Source organism: Equus quagga, chromosome 13 (assembly GCF_021613505.1).
Source record: "Equus quagga isolate Etosha38 chromosome 13, UCLA_HA_Equagga_1.0, whole genome shotgun sequence".
Classification (NCBI taxonomy): Eukaryota; Metazoa; Chordata; class Mammalia; order Perissodactyla; family Equidae; genus Equus; species Equus quagga.
The window spans coordinates 102,218,606-102,236,985 of NC_060279.1; the positions used below are offsets into that span (position 1 = coordinate 102,218,606).

The following is an 18,380-nucleotide window of genomic DNA, read 5'->3' on the forward strand; positions in this document are numbered from 1 at the left end:
AATCCATTTACATGTAAAGTAATTACTAGAAAGGAGGCACTTACTTCAGCCATTTTGCTCTTTGTTTTCTATTATGTCTTATTACTTTTTTATCCCTCATTTCCTCCATTATTCCCTGAAGATTAGGGGTGCCACCTAAAGTGAACTTTGCAAGGTGGGCAGTAGCCTCTCCAGCAGGTGAGTTTGGTAATAAAGAGAATATGGGGGACATTCTAGGCTGAAGTAATAGCACGGCCAAAGAGAATATTTTTTGTTCAAGGAGGCATGAGAGGACCTGTGTGATTGCCAAGAAAAACCTTGATCTTCTGAGACAGAATATTGCCAGGAAGGCAATTTGTATGTATGGTCTTTTACCGGATGTTCAAATCCAACCTATGTTCCTGAAATGTGTGACTCTGGAAGACTTGCTAGAGTCGCCTGAGTCTCAGGTCAGTGACAATGCCATAAAGATGATTATGGCACTTACATTATAGTCTGTGGGAGGATGAATAAAAGAAAAACACACCAAGCAACTTACATGTGCCAAGCACTCCATTGTTGCTTACGAATATTTTCTCTTTAATTCTCACAACCACCTGGTAAAGTGGGAATTATTTTTGTTTTGATGCAGAAATCAAGGCTTGAGACATGAAGTAACTTCCCCAAAATTATATAGAAGGTAAGTGTCAGTGTCAATAGGCTGATTCAAACACGGGAATCTGGGTCCAGAGCTAGGAACTACTGCTTGAATGCTGCAACATAAAGCCCTCAGCATACAGTCCAGCTATACAGTATACAGTACAGGTATACAGCCATGAGGCTCAGCTGCTACTGCTGTTAACAATTACAACAATTACTTGTGTTATTACTACAATTTTTCCCCTATTCATCTGTAATGCCAGAGCTCTTACTTTCTGTGCCTCTCAAGCCACAGAGACTTGTCATTGTTTTTTATTAATGGCTTCTTCAGAGGTTTTTTTTTTTTTCCTAACACAATTGCATCCTGTTTAAAGGCAGTGTCTGACTCCCCCTTGGTAGTCTGCACAGACCTAACCTCCCAAGAAGTACTCAGTGCCTTGGTTCTTTCAGGATCTTTACCAACGACTGCACAATGGGCTCTAATCACATCTGACTAGCCCAAGGCTAGTGATTCCAGGCATCATTGAAGGTTTTCAATGACATGGTTGTAACCTCTATTCAGGAACAGTCAGGGCAGTTGCACTCAGCCCACAAGACCTTGTACTGAGAGGTGATGCCAAAGTCCTTTAGGCTTCTTGTCTCACTGGGTAAAGCTTCACCTCTCCTCCATATGGAGACCTCCTCCTTCGTTCTGCCCTTTCTCCAAAACACATCTGTAGAGCACCCTCCCAACTTCCTGCAGCCCTGCTGTACTCGTGTCTCATCTTCTCCTATCTGGTGCTCTTTGTGTCACCTCACAATGTTTTGGGTAACAAATATACTCCCCCTCAAAATGGTTCAAATACCAAATAAGAATCTGTTGGAAGAAAATGGAAGCATCATATAAGAACCCCCCAAAAAGTGAAACAGTAAGTAGATAAGAGTGGCAAGTGACCAGGAAGACCCAGCAGAAGATGTGACATTTGAGACCAGAATGATGAACCAGCCATGTGAAGATAATGATGATGATAGCTAGTACTCACTGAACGCTTTTGAGGTACCAGGCATCATAAGCATTTTATCGCAATTAACTCAATCTTCGTTAACAACTGTGTGGCATGTTATCACCACCATTTTACAGATGGAGAAACTGAGGCATAAGTGAAGTAATTTGTCCAAGGTCATACAAAGCCAGTATACATGCAAGTTGGATTTCTACCCTCTAGCTTTCTTTCCCTAGTTCAGCATCACTGGGAAGTACTTCAAATCAACTGTAAAACATTATCATGTGTATGCTCATGCTTTTTAAATGACTAAGCATGGGTATTTGGATGAATCCTCTCATAACAAAATAAGATGGCATAAAACTATGTGTATTGAAAGCAAATAAAATCTGGGGGATTAAAGGACTACTTCACCTTTGAGGTACCAGTGCTTGGGAGAGCTGAAGGACAGAGAATGTGAGAAACAGAAAGATACTGCCATTATCCCACAACTATATATACATAGTAGCCAGTCTATCCATAATTACAACTGTTCTTAATCCTTGTTTGATACCATGCCATGCTTCCTTAATTATCAATCTCTCAAAGATCCTTCAACATTTCATAGAATATCAAAATAAATCTCATGACTAAAAATAAATCAAAGGAAAGATTAAGTCTCTGCTTAATATTAAAACTTCACCATCCCATTCCAAACCCACTAACTCTACTGAGAATTGCTATGGAACGTGCCTTCACCTCTTGGCTTTCACTTAAGGCAGCACAAGTACTAGGTTCAGAGAATAATTTGTCTAAAGTTGGAAACACTATCACTCATTCCACACTAGAATTATCGTATCAGTGACATTCCTTTTTAAAATAATTTTACTTATTACTATCAAATATCATAGAGAACATAATCTGAAACATGAGCTACAGTAGCCCCCTTTACCCGCAGTTTCACTTCCCACTGTTTCAGTTACCCACAGTCATCCATGGTCTGAAATACAGTGCAGTATTTTGAGACAGATCACATTCACCTAACTTTTATTACAGTATATTGTTATAATTGTTCTATTTTATTCTTATTGTTGTTAGTCTCTTACTGTGCCTAATTTATCACAGGTATGTATGTATAAGGAAAAACATAGTATATATGGAGTTTGGTTCCAGGTATCCACTGGGGGTCTTGGAACGTATCCCCTGCAGATAAGGAGGGACTAATGTCCATAACTGCCCTTTACATTAAACAGTATTTACACAATCCTAATCATTGATCTGTATTACCTTTATCATCACAAGATAGGAAACCATGGAGACAGAAAAGACTATTCCATTTATTATCTAAAATTTAGAATATCTGAAGCCATCCTCCTTACAAACCATAATTATCTGTCAAAGTACAGTGCAGAAAACAAAACTCTCAAGTATTTCAAGAAGACACATATTGCAGGCAATTAATGCTTTCAAAATTGGTGGGCAGGCTGGAGAAGTAATGGGGATGGCTCTGGACTATTAATTTCAAAGTAAATCCCCATTATGATCCAGGGTTGGAGAAATGACTACTGCTGTCACCAGTGCTGCTGCCAGCAGTACTCCTCAAAGCCACAAAACTTAAAACTAGACATTAGATCACGGAGTTTAGCTGCAGCAAAGATGACAGAACTTGCTTGTCTGCTTTGCACAGAATGACCCCCAGAGTGCATGTGCCCACACAGCAACATAATTAGTACTCTTCTTTTAGAATTTAGATTAAAAAGCACATCCACAGTTAAGCCTGTTCTGATCTCTCACAGTATGTTTCTTGGTTATGTTCTCACAGCACTTGTAAAAATTAAAATGTGTGAATTAAGCCACCTAGAAATGGACTGTGAATTATCCTCACCAAAATAATGACACTCCTAGCAGCAATCAGGCCACTTTTCTCTAGGCTTGCTAGTCTCCCACTGAAGACTACAGAAAGGCTGATCTTAATTCTTCAAGAGGAAAGTAGTGGAAAATTCTGCAAGAATTACCAGTGTCACAGTGAAAGAGTTTACTATACACAAAATGATTTTATTAGAGACCAAAAATTTTATCCACATCACTTTTTACTTCTTTTGCAGTTTTAATTTTCAACCTTATAACATTTACTGGATCCAGTGGGCAACTCAGTATCTTCACACGCCCATTAGCTAACTTGTATGTAGGACTCGAGTAAAATTGCATGCTACTGCTATAAGAAATGCATATTCACTTATGCTTGTTTGCTCTCCTGCAAAATTGTTTACAAATAGCATCATTGCAAAGAAAGATTTACACTTAATTCCTACATCTCCTACATCCTTCAGATTGTTCTAGCATTAATCTTCTGATGTCTAGCAAGATTAGAACTTAGTGAACACTTTGCTACATTTCTTACAGAAGCTTTCTCTCCAGTGTGAGTTCTGTGATATAGAATGAGGAATGCACTTTAAACGAAGGACTTGCTACAATTTTTATATTCATATTGCTTCTCTCCTATGTTTGTTTTATACGAGATTCATATCACCTAATGTCTTTCCCGTATTTGTTACATATATAGGGTTTCTCTCCATTGTGGACTGACTGACGTCAATGAAGGGATTAATACTGGCTAAAGGCACATTGACTGCCTTCATATGGTCTCTCTCCAGTGTGAACTGTGATGTACAATAAGGTTTGTACTATTGCTAAAGACCTTCATTCATTACATTCATAAGACTTCTCCAGTATAAGTTTTCTGATGTTGAATCAGAGAGGATCTATGGCTAAAGTATATTACAAATACTTCATTCAAACAGTTTCTCTCTTGTATGACTTTTCACTTGTATAGTGATTCATATGGCCTAAAGGCTTTTCCACACTTACTGCACCACTGGGCTTCTCTCCACTATGTATTCTCTGATGGGCAGTAAGATTTGAGCCTTTGCTAAAAGCTTTCCCACATTCACTACATTTATATGGCTTTTCTCCAGTATGAATTCTCTGATGTACAGTAAGGTTTGAACTACAGCTGAAGGTCTTCCCACATTTAATACATTCATAGGGTTTCTCTCCAGTATGAATTCTATGATGTTGAAGCAGGGATGACCTATGACTAAAGGCTTTCCCACATATACTACATTCGTAAGGTTTCAATCTAGTGTGATTTCTCAAATGCATACTCAGTGATTCAGGCTGGTTGAAGGATTTCCTGCATTTTTGACATTCAAAGGGTTTTTCTTCAGAATGAATACTCTGATGCTGAATAAGAAATGAGAGGCTGCTAAAGACTTTCAGACATTTGTTGCATTCAAATTGTTTCTCTATAGTGTGAATTCTCTGATGTCGAGTAAGGTGCGAGCTACAGCAAAAGGCTTTTCCACATTCACTGCATTCATAAGGTTTCTCTCCAGTATGAATTTTCTGATGGTGAATGAGAGATGACCTATGAATGAAGGCCTTCCCACATATTCGACACTCATAGAGTTTTTCTTGAGTATGAATTCTCAGATGTTCAATGAGATGTGAAACACGACTAAAAGACTTTCCACAGTTCATACATTCATATGGTTTCTCTCCAGTGTGAGTGCTTTGATGATTAGTAAGTGACGAGACATGGCTAAAGGCCTTCCCACAGTCAATACATTTGTAAGGTTTCTCTCCACTGTGGCTTATCTGATGTCGAGTAAGGGATGAGCCATGACTAAAAGTCTTCCCGCATTCACGACATTCATAGGGTCTCTCTCCTGTATGAATTCTCCAATGGCGATTAAGGGTTGATTGTTTGCCAAAGGCCTTCCCACATTCACCACATGTATAGACTTTCTCTCTGTTATAAGCCTGGTGAAGGGTAAGAGATTTGCTCTGGCTGAAGGCTGCCACACTTTCATTAGAATTCAAAAGTTTCTTCCCACCACTCATATTCTCCTTTTTTATAAGTGACTTTTTTGGTAAGTTCTTCTTAAATGTATCATGCTTATGTGATTTCCCTTCAGCAGAAATTCTCTGTGGTTCAGAAAGAATAGACTTTAAGTGGAAAATGCTTCCAAACGTACTGTATTTGTAAACACTTTCCCCAGTGGGACTTTCTCTAAAGGTGAGGGTCACTGGTCTGAAATATTCTACCTGATTTTCGAGCTTCCCCTCCAACTTCTCTATACATTCCTGGTCCTTGTTAAAATTTGGAAATTCATGACTTTGTTTTATAATTTTTTCTATTATTACCGTTTTGGGTGAACCTTCATCATAAATATCCTCCTTTGTTGACAATTCCTTGTTTCCCCATCTTGATTCCCAACCTGAAATATACCAAGAAAGAGAAACACTGCTTTTTCTGTTCTTCCTGAAAAGGAATTCCTATGGTAGAAATAAGAGAATAAAAATAAAGATAAAAATAAAACTGGATAAAAAATAAAGTCCCACCCCCCCCCAAACACATGGCTCTGACAACTCTCATATATTCAGTGACTTCTGAACAAAGTTCGAATGGAGCACTGAGAATACAGACAGCTCAGAGAGGCTGGAACAGAGTGTAAGATGGGACGTGGGTTAAATACAGGCAATCAGTAGGTGGAAAAAAATGAAACTATCAGAAAGAAAATGTGGAGGGCATTCTGGATCCCAAGCCAACATTTTCTGCCTATATTTATGTGAAAGACCACATTTTGCCTCACAGCCTTGGTTCCCCAACCTTCAATGAATCTCAATTTGCTGTCATATTAGTATGCTTAAAATGCAGAATTTATAGTGCTGCATTAAACAGTTACAATGACAACAAAATATTCTAAATATTCTTCATGGTTCAGAAAGATTTAGGCTTTATGAGTTTATGCAGGATCTATGTGAAATCATATCACTTACTGGACATTAGAAAATATTGTTCCTAGAAACCTTCTTACACATTCCTTACTTTCTCTAACACTTATGTTTATATTTCATCTTTGAAGCTCAATCTTAGAGGAAAAGCGACTTTCCATTTCACTGACAGTTTCACTTAGCCTAAAACCATCAATATATTTTTCCTTAAGAAGACTTAAAAATAATAATATGCTTTATTTTGTTTCAAATAAAATAATTTGAATTATGATGGCAAAATCCTCTACTTTTGAGATGACACAAGTAATACAGAAAGATGATAATTTGAGACAGGAAGTGGTGGTTTTGAAATCTAAGCTAAGGATCCCTTAATTTTGTTACATTTGGGATCTCTGAAGATAGTATCCCTAAAATATCCTAAAATGCCTCCACACTTTCTTTTTTTTTTTTTTTTGAGGAAGATTAGCCCTGAGCTAACTACTGCCAATCCTCCTCTTTTTGCTGAGGAAGCCTGGCCCTGAGCTAACATCGTGCCCATCTTCCTCTACTTTATATGTGGGATGCCTACCACAGCATGGCGTGCCAAGAAGGTGCCATGTCCGCACCCAGAATCTGAACCGGCGAATTCTGGGCCACCGAGAAGCGGAACGAGTGAACTTAACCACTGTGCCCCAGGCCGGCCCCCGCCTCCACACTTTCTACAAGCATCTTTAACAAACATCTCTTTTGCCTGATTCACCATAACTTACCTGAATACACACCTTCTGACAGTTTTTTCTCCACCATCCAAGGTTCTTTCCCATCCTCCAATAAAGTGATCACATATGGCTTAGGTATAGAAAGACCTGCTTGTAGAAAAAATATACAACTTGTTTAAGCTGTGGTCCTCATGGAGGAGAGGCCACCATCACAAAAGGGACAAAAGGAAGGTTTGAAGGATGTTCACTGAAATGGAAAGATAAGCTTCAGGCAGTGCATAAGAGAGCTATACGTTTCCTTGGAAACGTGAAATAAAAATGCAGCAATTTACTCAGGAGGATCTCTAGTAACTCAAAGTGGCAGAAGAAAGATCTCCCTCATTAGGGTGGAGGGGGAGATATGCTTACCTAGAGAGACCAGGTTCTCATAATTCTGCACCATCACATCCTTGTATAAATCCCTCTGAGCAGAATCTAGCCATCCCCACTCTTCATGAGAGAAGTCTATGGCCACATCACTAAACGTCACCTGAAACAGCAAACACATTTAGGCTCAACCACAGCCCAGGTCTCTTCTGTCACCAATCACAGGGTAAAATTACCCTGGCTGTGGAAGAAGGGAACAAGATTTAGCAGTTGTAACAAGGATCAGGAATCTAAGTTGAGTAATAATTGGATAATTATGTGTTTGACATTGTTATACAATAAGAGTAAGAGACAAATACAAGAGCTATGCTTTAGGAGAGTTAACTTTGTCAAAGGGAATAGAATTATAAAACTTTTAAAAATCAGCATTCAACTCTTGACAGCACATGGACAAGTGCTTAGTCATGTTTTTATAGTCTACATGCTAGGTAAGTAATAAAAAATGATGATCCACTAAGGTTCAAAAGAAAAAGTGATCCAACAGGTTCTGAAAAAAGATATCTTTATATTAAAGACAGACATAAACATAACTAATTTATAAACAAAAAACAAAAACATTTATGATATATAACTCAACCGTATACTGATAATCAATCTATAATTAAAATAATTTGAGACCCCTGGGCAAAAAAACTAAAGGATGGTTTCATGCCATAGGTAGCCGTTGAATAGGATCTTAAAGTAAGGGCAAAGAATAAAACAAAGGATACATTTCAAGAAAAATATTTTAAGGAAACAGATTTCTTCTCAACAGAATTCATTCATGGTATTATTTAAAATAGCAAAACTTTAGAAAAGCTTAAATGTTCAATAAGAGCTTACCGGTTAGTCGAATTATAATATGTCCCAGAAATGTAGATAATACGCGCATGCAGTTAAAATGCCATCATTACTATCTTTCATCGGTGAAATAGACATTGTTTGGCTATGGTAAATTTTTCCATCCAAGAGTGGTTGATTCAATATTCTATTACTTTATTTGGATATTTTACATGTATGTCTACCAGTGACACTGTTCTCTGGTTTTAAAGAGAGAATTTACCTTTGTCAGGTGTTGAGGAAAGAATTAAAAATCAAATCTGCCAACCAGAGAATCCACTCCACAATGCAGACAAGAAAGAGAACAGTTTTATTATTGAATAAGCATTAAACCAGACTGTAATACACTTCACAGGCAATCAGTAATGACACTGCAAGGACAGAAAGAAATCTCACCCTTTTATAAAACTAGGCAGGTATAATCCTTTACATGTATGCTTTCAAAATAAATAATAACTTGTCCTCGAGTAAGAGGATTTGACAGCATTTTTTGCTGTACATAGTTCACCCTAAATTCACCTGGTAACTGGAGTGGCCATCTGCCTTTACCCCAAAGGAAAACAAAACTTGCCTATCTTTATGACAAGTAGGTGGATAGAACTTGGAGCCAGCAGCCTAGGCTAAACTCTTGCAAAGAAAGGGAGACAGGTGCATCTCCCTTCATGTTTCCATTTCAAAGAACTGGCTCCAAGGCCCTTAAGAAAGACTTTACTGCCTCGTAAAATTGGCAGAGGCTTATTTAGCTTTGAAAAAGGTTTACAAGTATCTCAAAGGGACATAGAAAGGATTTACAATTACAGGTTTTTCTCAAGGAAATGGAAAGAGGGAGACAGTCTCCTTCCCTTTTGGAACCAGGGAAAATTCTTTTTTACATTTGTATTTACTCTCACCAGGTATTAGGATTATGCTACCCTTGTCATATGAGCTGAAAAATTCTCCATCTTTTCCTACTGTCCACGATGGTCTTAAAACGATTGGCTTTCACAAATCGCACCTGATAAACCAAATACAATCATATGCTGCATAATGACGTTTCAGTCAACAACAGACCACAAATACAACAGCGGTCCCGTAAGATTAGAACCATCTAGCCCAGGTGTGCAGTAGGCTATACCATCTGGGTTTGTGTAAGTATACTCTATGACATTTGCACAACGACAAAATCACCTAAGGATGCATTTCTTTGTTTTTAAGCGACACACGACTGCAAAAAAAAACAACAACACCCTATTAAATGCATAAAACACAACGTTTTATTCCACCAATGCAAAGATATTTCATATTTTAAACTTTGAAAACATATTAATGAATGTCATTGTATTAATAGTCTAAAGAAGAAAACCTACATAATCTCATTAATAGATACTCTTTGCTCTTTGTTTAGATCAGGGTTTCTCAACCTTGGCACTACTGTCACTTTAGGCTAGATAATTCCTTGTTGTGGGGAGCTGTCCTGTGCATTGTAGGATATTGAGTAGCATCCCTAGCTTCTAGCCATTAGATGCTACTAGCAACTCCCCTCCTGCCGTAGGGTTGTGACAACCAAAAATGTCTCTAGGCATTATCAACTGTCCCCTATGGGTGGGGCTAAGGGGGACAAAAATCGCCCCCTGTTTGAGAACCACCACTTTAGAAAATGTTTGCAGTTCCTTGAAAGGCTCTCTTAGGCCTCTCTACCTAAACTTGAGGCGTTCTCCCAGTTCAGTATAACTTCACTTCCACCTCTGCCTCCCCAGTACTGTGGGCCAGAAAACCACTTCCAGCCCTGCTTCCCCAGGGGCGCTTCAGCTCTTCCTTCCCCCTCAATTGCCTGGGCAGCCTGGGATGTTCATTCATCTTTGTCCCCAGAAGAACTTAGGGTATTTGTCCTAGCACTTAGCTTAACTTCTTATGCTTTCTTACTTTTCTACCAGTCTTGTACCGCTCAATCAGTAGCCACTAGCCACATTTGGCTATATAAATCTAAATTAATTAAAATTACAAATTAAATAAAATTAAAAATTCAGTTCCTCAGTCACTCTAGCCACAGTTCAAGTACTCAACAGCCATACGGGGCTAGTGGCTACCACACTGGACAGCACACATATAGAAATTTCCACCACTGTAGAAAGTTCTCTTAGACAGTATTGTGCTAGATCATGAAGTCCCACATGTCAGTATATACTCAAACCTATGTAAGTTTCTTCCTAACAGGTACTTCACAAGTGTTTGGAAAATGAGTCAATGAACGGTTTGGCAATTAGTTCACTTTAGCTTTTACTTGAAAAAAAAAATAGTTTTTTCAATTCTAATATTTTCAAGAAACCAGACTCTGCCCAACACGCACATCTGCCACTCATCCCTTCTCTTGTGCAGGCTTCACCTTCCACCCATGATTCTGCCCCACTATTTCTGCATCACTCATTCATTCAACAACTATATACTAAGCATCCGTTTTGTGCCAGGTACCACTCTGGGTACTAAAGATAATACAGTCAACAGAAAAGAAAAAATATCCCTCTCGGTGGGAGGAGACAAACAATGAGCATATGTATTACTAACTATACAGTGTATCATACAATGAGTGATAAGTGCCGTGGAAAACAACAAAGCAGTGATGGAGGAGAGGAAGTGATACTCAAGAGAAGGTAACTGCAACTTTAAATAGGTGTTCAGGGAAGCTTTTCTGAGAAAGCAACCATTGAGCAAAAATAAAAGGCAGTAAGAACGCACACTTGTGCATGTCTCGGGAAGGACTATTCCAAGCAGATGGTACAGCAACTTCCAAGGCCTGGAGGCAGCTGCCTCTGTGGCTGGAGCCCACAGGTAACAAGGAGACAGAGAAGGAAGATGAGATCAGAGAAGTAACAGAGAGCCTAAGTGTACAAATGTTTTCAAGTCATATAGAACGCTGACTTCTACTCTGAGGCAGCGCACCAAGACTTTCAAGCTGAGGAATGACAGGATTTTAGACAACATGAGGATCACCGTGACAGCTGTACTGAGAAGAGACTGAAGAGGGTGAAGGGCAAAAGCAGAGAATCCACCTAGGGGGCTACCTCAATAATCTAGGTGGCTTGGACCAGGGCGACAGTGGAGATGGCGGTGACGGGTAACCCGTGGCCGATTCTGTAGACATCCTGTATATATTTTAGATCAACCGCAGTGTCTGCATGTGAGTTATAAGAGAATGGGAGGAATCGAGGATGACTCCAAACATCTCCTGACTTGAACAACTGAAAGGACTGAGGTACCATTAATTCAGACCACATTATACAGCTTTGATAACCATAAAGCAAATAACCTAAAATTCTCAACTCGAATTTTGAATTAATGAAAAAACAAGTTTTGCTCAAGACTACTGAGGCTTCTAACAGAAAACTGTTAGGAAAGAGGAGCACTGAGATAAGACAGCATTTTGGAGTTCTGCGGGCTCCAGCCTTTCCTATAACGAAAGGAATCAGAGATCCAGTCTTTTAAGGACTTCTTTAGGGGGAAACTGGTAGGAGAAGCAAAGCAAGCACTCCGGAGGCCTGCTAGGTGCTTCAGGAAGATGGGGACACGCCGACTTACCTGGAACATGACTTCGCAGTTCCCAATAGTCAACAGGCCTCCTTGCAGGCTCCCGTCTTACAGAAGGGCAGCGTCCTGGGAAGGCGGATCAAGAACAGGAAAAAGCCGTCAGGAAAACGCAGGCTTCTCCTGCAGCTCTGCCACGCGCCTGGAGGGAAAAGCACGCTGGAGGCAGCTCCCAGGGCTCCACGCTGGCCCTGACTCGCACAGCGTTCCCCGGCACGGCGTAGCCACCGGGTGCCGCCTGCGCGCACATCAACTATTGCACAGAGGAGACAGACTCGGAAAACAACAGTAACGGTGTCAAGAGTCCGCTCCATCTCCACCACCATGCACGGCGGGCATTCACGGTACTACGGATTTCTTTTTTAAACGACGAGGAAACAAACTCAGCAACTGTTCACGGTTACACAACTGGGAAGCGTCAGCTTCACGATGGGTGACGGAAACCACCGCAGACGGCGTCTGCCCCAGCGCGGGCTGTGCACGCCCGCTCGCCCGCGTCCTCCCGGCTCCCCCGTTCCGCGCAGGCCCCAGCGGCCCGCACAGCCAGGGCCCCGCCGGGGCGCACACCGCGGGGCAGACCCCGAGACCAGCAGGGCCCGGGGCCGCTGGCCTGAGGCCCGCCGGCCGCCAGCCGGGCCCCACACTTGCCTGACTCCTCAGCGGGACCTCCGGGCCCCGAAGCCCGCGCTGGGCCTCGCCCGGTGCCCCGAGGCGTCCAAGGCGGGCACCTCCGAGGACCCGACGCGCCGGGTCGCGCCGAGCGGACGATAGCCGCTGCCCCCGCGGGAAGCGCCCTGCCCAGAGGCCTCCCAGGTTCCAGGACGGAGAACCCGCCGGCTGGCCAGAAGCTACCGCGGGGTGGACCAAGGGCGAGGGCCCCAGCCCAGAGCAGCACTTCTAAGGCGACGCCGCCTCAGGAACAAAAGTTACCGGGGCCTCGCACGGTAGCCTCCTGAAAAACCACACGTCCCAGAAGTCTCCGCGGCCGCGCGCGTTCTCGGCGCACCGCGAGAAAAACGGCCCGGGCTCCCTAGGAAACCACAGCGCCTGGGGCCGTCGTCGCAGAGTGGCTCAAGCAGGACACAGATGCAAAGTATCGAGAGGACAACAGTCGTCTCTGGAGAACTCTGCTTCCCAGAACCAACGGCAGCCCTCTACGGGCGTTGTGAAGACAATGACTTCCGAACCACAAAACTACACTTCCCAGAAGATGATGCGGCCGCGAAAGGTCTTCCGGGTCATTCGTTCGCTCGCACAGAGGTTCTTCTGCCCGCGCACGGGCGGCCCCTGCTGCTACCGGACAGGAACTGGCCTCTACCCCGGAAGGGTCCTCTCATCCGAAACCTTCTCCACGCTGTCCAGCTCGTATGTGCCCGCAGCATTTGGCGCCCACTTGCCCTGGACTATATTTCCCAAAATGCCATGTGTCTGGGGTGTCACAACAATAATTGAGAACAAGCGACACTTCCCGGCAACTCATGCGGTCACGTCATCGGTGTGACTGACGGCTGCTCTGAAGTGTTACTCGCCCTCGAAAGGATCAGAAATATCAGACTCGAGGGAGCTCATTGAGGACAAAGACCTCAGTCCTGGGAAGAATCGCTCCCGTAACCGACAGAGCCTGACCCGCCTGTCCCCAGACGCGCTTCTTAGTTTGTGTCCTTGTCCAGCCCAGGCAAATGGGCGCTGGACACATGCGCATAGGCCAGAGCAATCTACTGTTGGTGTCTATTTGGGTTGTTCCCTTTACTTTCTTTTCTAAATTTAATTTTATTTATTTTTTAAAATTATAAAAAGTACGACTATGAATTTTCTTGAAGAGGTCGTGTAACTCATGTGCATAAGATTCGTTAGTGCATCCACTTTGGTACATCTTGTGACTGTGGAATTTAATTCTTGTAGCAGCAGTTTTAACAAACGTTGTGACATCAGCTAGATTCCTCTCCATGCTTAGAGTATGTAACAAGGAAAGATTTGCCAGTGCAAAGTGTATTCCCATCTACGTCTTTATTGTACAATGGCAAATTGTCTTCCAGTTGTACCAATTTGCGCTGCTACCATAGTTCATAGTTATTTTGGTTGCCAACTATTAGTGCCAGCTCTTGATTTTGTGAAACTTTCAAATTTTGCCAGTCTGCTGTGTGTGACATTATAACTCATTGTGGTTTAAATTCGCGTTTCAATTATTGTTAATAAGATTGAGAATCTTTTCATATGTCTATTGGCTTTAGTACTTCCTTCTCTGAGAATTGCATGTCTTTTGGTCGATGTTCATTTAGAACAAAGGCCTTTTTAATATTAAAACTCAACTTACATAGAAAAATGCAAGATGTTAAAGGGGGACTAGGATATTAAAATTTACTTTCTCTTTAGAATCCTGGACTTTGAACTGGATTCAGTAACCAAATGTGTTTTCTACAGTTTTTGTATGTTTCAGGATGTTAAATTCTCCCATTTATCACCCGCTTGGGATATGTTGAGCAACTTGAATCTGTGAAGTGGCATCCTCCTGTGCTCAGCACATTTTTCTTTTTTCATATACTGCCCTTTCCCCATTCTTTCCCTCTCCTCTTCTTGTGAACTCCAATTAGCCGTAAAGTAGGTCTTTCCACTCTATCCTCCACGTGCCTTAAATTCTCCTCTGTAATTTCCATCTTTCAGTCTCTGTACTGCATTCTGGATAATTTATTCTGATCTATTTCCTGTTCATGATTCCCTTTCCAGGGGATTTTTTTTTATTTCAATTTTTCAAAGATTTTTGTAACATTGTAGGCACAGTTGATCCATAATGTGCATCTGATAGTACCAATAACTCAAGGTTTTATGAATCTCTTTGTAAATTTATTTTTATTTTATTATTTTTTTAATTTATTTATTTTTTTCCTTTTTCTCCCCAAAGACTTCCTGGTACATAGTTGTATATTCTTTGTTGTGGGTGTTTCTAGTTGTGGCATAAGGGACGCTGCCTCAGCATGGTTTGATGAGCAGTGCCATGTCCGCCCCCAGGATTCGAACCAACAAAACACTGGGCCGCCTGCAGGCGAACTTAACCACTCGGCCACGGGGCCGGCCCCTGTAAATTTGTTTTTTAACTTCTTCACTCAGTTTGCTTTTTTTCGTTTTTGGTTGGTTATCTTTGTGTGTCTCTCTGTCTTTGAAAAGAGATTTTATCAGGCTTCCCAGTATCCTTGGATGAAAGTGCCTTTCTTTTCTAGAGATTATATAATTTTATTTTCAGACAAGATCTGGGATTATCACTGCTCTGGAACCACTTTAAACTACGTTAAAGACATAAAGACCCTGCTCAGTCCACTCAGAAAATCTTACATAGGGACTCTTCATTGTTGCTGCTTTTCCTCATGAGCTTCCTGGAAGAGTTATGACGCCTTTCCATCATAAGCCCTCAGATATTTGGGACATGAATTAAGTTCATCGGGGAGGAGGGAGCTAACATTAAAGAACTAGATGTGACTGGGGAAGAGGTGAGAAGAACTGTAAATGGAGGCCTAGTCCTCTTGTTTCAATAGCTATGTCTGGCCAGTTCTTAACATTGCTTCGATGCTGGACCGCTAACATGTGAGTGCTCCGTGATTTGCATTATTAACAGAAACGATAGAGGCACTCCGATGAGTAGAGACTAAGGAGGAGAAATGCAGGGGCAGATGGAGTGGGGATCCACAGGCATAAGTAAGCCAGTTTTAAACACATATGCCAGTCCCTTGAGAAAGAAAACAGGGCCAAGAAAGATCAATAAGGAGAGAGGAAAATACTACATGCCATGCAGAACCCACTCCCACCAGCCCTGAGCTGCCTTCTTTCCCTTTTCTGTTAGGCAATATTTGCAGTAAATGATTTTGCTATTGGAATTTATCTGGTCAAGGGCACATTTTAGAATATGAACTTCAGAGAAGAAAAGCCAGTTCATGTTGATGCTGAAACTGTTCCAAGACTGAGGGTGATTAGGGAGTTTGGGATTCTAGCTTCCAGAGACATCATAAACCATATGTATTTGCCATAGAGAGAAACTCCTGCTGAGACCTCTGGCAGAGATCTTTGTCCCTGTCCCTGGCTCATCCTCTACCTTTCACTTTGGAATAACCCTACACGTCCCACTATGCGCCAAAGTTTTAAATCCAAGAGTCTAGTCCCAGTTCTGTCACTGGTTTGAAGAACTGTCCACGCCCAATCGGGCCCAAGCCTGACCCTAAAATGCCCAATATCGAACCTGTGCAGAGCCTCCAACAAGACCTTTGTGTTGTCTCCTTCCACTCTTGAGGACCTCTGACATCTTGCATCACAGATTATTTATCAGTATCAGGCTGACACCAGACTCAAGGGTGAACCCAGTAGGCAGTGCCAGGTGCACATACGTTTGACCAACAGCGTACAGCCATTGCTTGGTAGATTGGCTGGGTTCCCTGAGGGACACTAAGAGCTGGTGTCAAGGGCCCTGTTTGTGGCTATGATGGGGAGAAGGGTGCCCATCTCACTTTTGTCCCTCTCAGATCATAAAGGAATTGAAACAAGCCTTGCTTTACTTCCATAAGAAGGGACTTCGCTTACACCTTAAGCCTGAGAATGCCCTCATGGGACTTACTATGTAGAGAGCTCAAATTTTTCCTACTTGTTGACTTTGCATGATTTCTCTAAAAAAAAAATAGCTTGGGGGAGATGAACTCCAATATGTATGTTAGTCTTGGAAAATAAGTGGATGGAAGAAAAGTGTCACTGTTTTTTTAAAGAGTTCAATAAACACTGCTGCAAAATTAAAAAAAAAATTCATTCTGTCTACCTATAGAAAGTGACTTAACATGCTAATCTATTGAAAGAAAGTTATCATTTATTCACAAATATAGATTTGTATTTTGTGTACTTTTATCCTTTTTCATTCAATCCATTGTGAATGTCTTGCTATATTAGCAACGTATCACCTACGTTGTCATTAGAATGTCCACAGTGTCCCATATTAAGAATCGTAACAGGAACAGATTTAAGCTGTCTCCCCTTGGCGAACATTTGCTTTGTGCTTAGATTTTTGCTTAAATGTGTGAAGAATATCCTTGTACATACATTGTTGCATATATATTTGGGGTTTCTTTTAATGTTAAGTCCCCAGATTCTATATTACTGGCCAAAGAATTTGCCCATCTCTGGGCTTCTTTGATACGTAGCAACAGAATGCCCTGAAGAAGCCTATTCTGTTCTGTGTTTGGTCCTTAAGACAAAGTCTGGAGTTTTCTAGAATCTAGTTCCAAGTTTTTGGGTAACTGGTGAAGGGGTCTACCAGCCTCTGGGACCCCTTTTTAGTGTATTCTCTTTCACCCAAACTGTAGGAGGAAAACAGCATGTGGGGCTCTGGACTGCCTGTACGAGTGGTGATTGAGGACCACAACCACAATGGGGCCCTCACCTGTGAGCTGCTGGTGGGTCCCTGCCGTTCAAGAGCTGCTCCTGAAGGAAGAACTAAAGGCCTGAGAGGTTGTTTTGGTGCATCGTTTGGGGCTGTAGTGGTCTGTACCAACTAGGGGGCACTGAGGCAGCTTTTGGTCCATCTCATTCCCTAAGTGGGGGAAAGGACAGCAGGACATTGTCAGAAAAACATTGACTATAATGTTCCACCATGAGCACCTCTGAGAAGCTGCCCTGGTCCAGGTTTTGGAGGAGCCCAGTTCGGGCCCAATCTCAAAAGCTCTTGGCACCTTAAATTCAGTCTTATTTCCAGAGCCCTCTCTGCCACAAGTACCTTCCTGAGTGTTCAGTGAAGGAGGAATCCCAGTATGGTCTTTTGTCTGTCTTATGTCCTCTGTGACAGACATACAGTTGGTACTCAATAAATGTTCTATGTACCCTGCTCTGATGGTTAATTTTATGTGTCAACTTGTTTAGGCTATGGTGCCCAGATGTTTGGTTAAACACCAGTCTAGCTGTTGCTGTGGAGGTGTTTTTTTTTCAGATGGGATTAACATCTAACATTAAGTCAGTAGACTTTGAGTAAAGTAGATTACCCTCCATAATGTAGATGGGCCTCATACAATCAGTCAAAGATCTTAAGAGAAAAGGATTGAGATTCCCTGAGAAAGAAAAAGCTCTGCCTCCAGACTGCCTTCAGACTCAAACTTCAACGTCAACTATCCCCTGGGTCTCCAGCCTGCTGGCAAGAACTCAGACTTGCCAGCACCCACAATCATGTGAGCCAATCCCTTAGAATAAAAACATCTCTATCTCTGTCTCTGTCTATCTAATTTATGAACACACACACCCCTTATTGGTTCTGTTTTCTCTGGAGAGCCCTGACAAATATGGCTGCCATCTGTCTCATTGAGCTGATTCTGTGCACTGTCACCATGCTCTACTATACTGCTCTGTGGGCTCTGGAGCATCACTATTAAAAAATGCTAACCTTTTCTTAACACTAACCCTTTCCTGACACCTAGGCAATAATATCCCCTAGCAATACATGTACTTCCTGCAATTAGCCATTCTCTCTCTTTAATCAACATTT

General features: G+C 41.8%; 2 protein-coding genes across 7 annotated transcripts; one reads left to right on the plus strand and one right to left on the minus strand.

Annotated features, from left to right (window-relative positions):
• Positions 1 to 3,614: 3,614 nt before the first annotated feature.
• Positions 3,615 to 12,682, minus strand: LOC124251103 (zinc finger protein 181). Of its 6 annotated transcripts, none has more exons than XM_046683600.1 (5): positions 11,873 to 12,682; positions 7,484 to 7,604; positions 7,127 to 7,225; positions 5,787 to 5,860; positions 3,615 to 5,567 (listed from the first exon to the last, which is right to left on the minus strand). In XM_046683600.1, the coding sequence occupies exons 1-5, from the start codon at positions 11,879 to 11,881 to the stop codon at positions 4,374 to 4,376; spliced, it is 1,497 nt and encodes a 498-aa protein (XP_046539556.1). In that variant the 5' UTR covers positions 11,882 to 12,682; the 3' UTR covers positions 3,615 to 4,373. The 6 variants fall into 6 exon arrangements, with proteins under 6 accessions (XP_046539556.1, XP_046539551.1, XP_046539552.1 ...); XM_046683595.1 differs by having other exon boundaries at positions 3,615 to 5,860; positions 11,873 to 11,947; positions 12,527 to 12,581; XM_046683596.1 differs by having other exon boundaries at positions 3,615 to 5,860; positions 7,127 to 7,222.
• On the plus strand, positions 12,308 to 17,273 carry LOC124250403 (serine/arginine repetitive matrix protein 1-like). The gene is made up of 3 exons (XM_046682200.1): positions 12,308 to 12,638; positions 12,796 to 13,243; positions 17,212 to 17,273. Exons 1-3 carry the CDS (start codon positions 12,308 to 12,310, stop codon positions 17,255 to 17,257), a joined length of 825 nt encoding a protein of 274 aa, XP_046538156.1. The 3' UTR covers positions 17,258 to 17,273.
• The last annotated feature ends 1,107 nt before the right edge of the window (positions 17,274 to 18,380 follow it).

Bases quoted from the DNA above. Each gene is read 5' to 3' on its own strand.
- LOC124251103 (XM_046683594.1), bottom strand. The intron at 7,226-7,483 runs GTAAGCATATCT...TTTTTCTACAAG, and splicing joins TGAGAACCTGGTCTCTCTAG to CAGGTCTTTCTATACCTAAG. The intron at 5,861-7,126 runs GTAAGTTATGGT...GGTATATTTCAG, and splicing joins GTCAGAAGGTGTGTATTCAG to GTTGGGAATCAAGATGGGGA.
- LOC124250403 (XM_046682200.1), top strand. From the start codon at position 12,308: ATGGGTGACGGAAACCACCGCAGACGGCGTCTGCCCCAGCGCGGGCTG. The intron at 12,639-12,795 runs GCGGACGATAGC...ACGCCGCCTCAG, and splicing joins GACGCGCCGGGTCGCGCCGA to GAACAAAAGTTACCGGGGCC. The intron at 13,244-17,211 runs GTATGTGCCCGC...CCCAAACTGTAG, and splicing joins TTCTCCACGCTGTCCAGCTC to GAGGAAAACAGCATGTGGGG.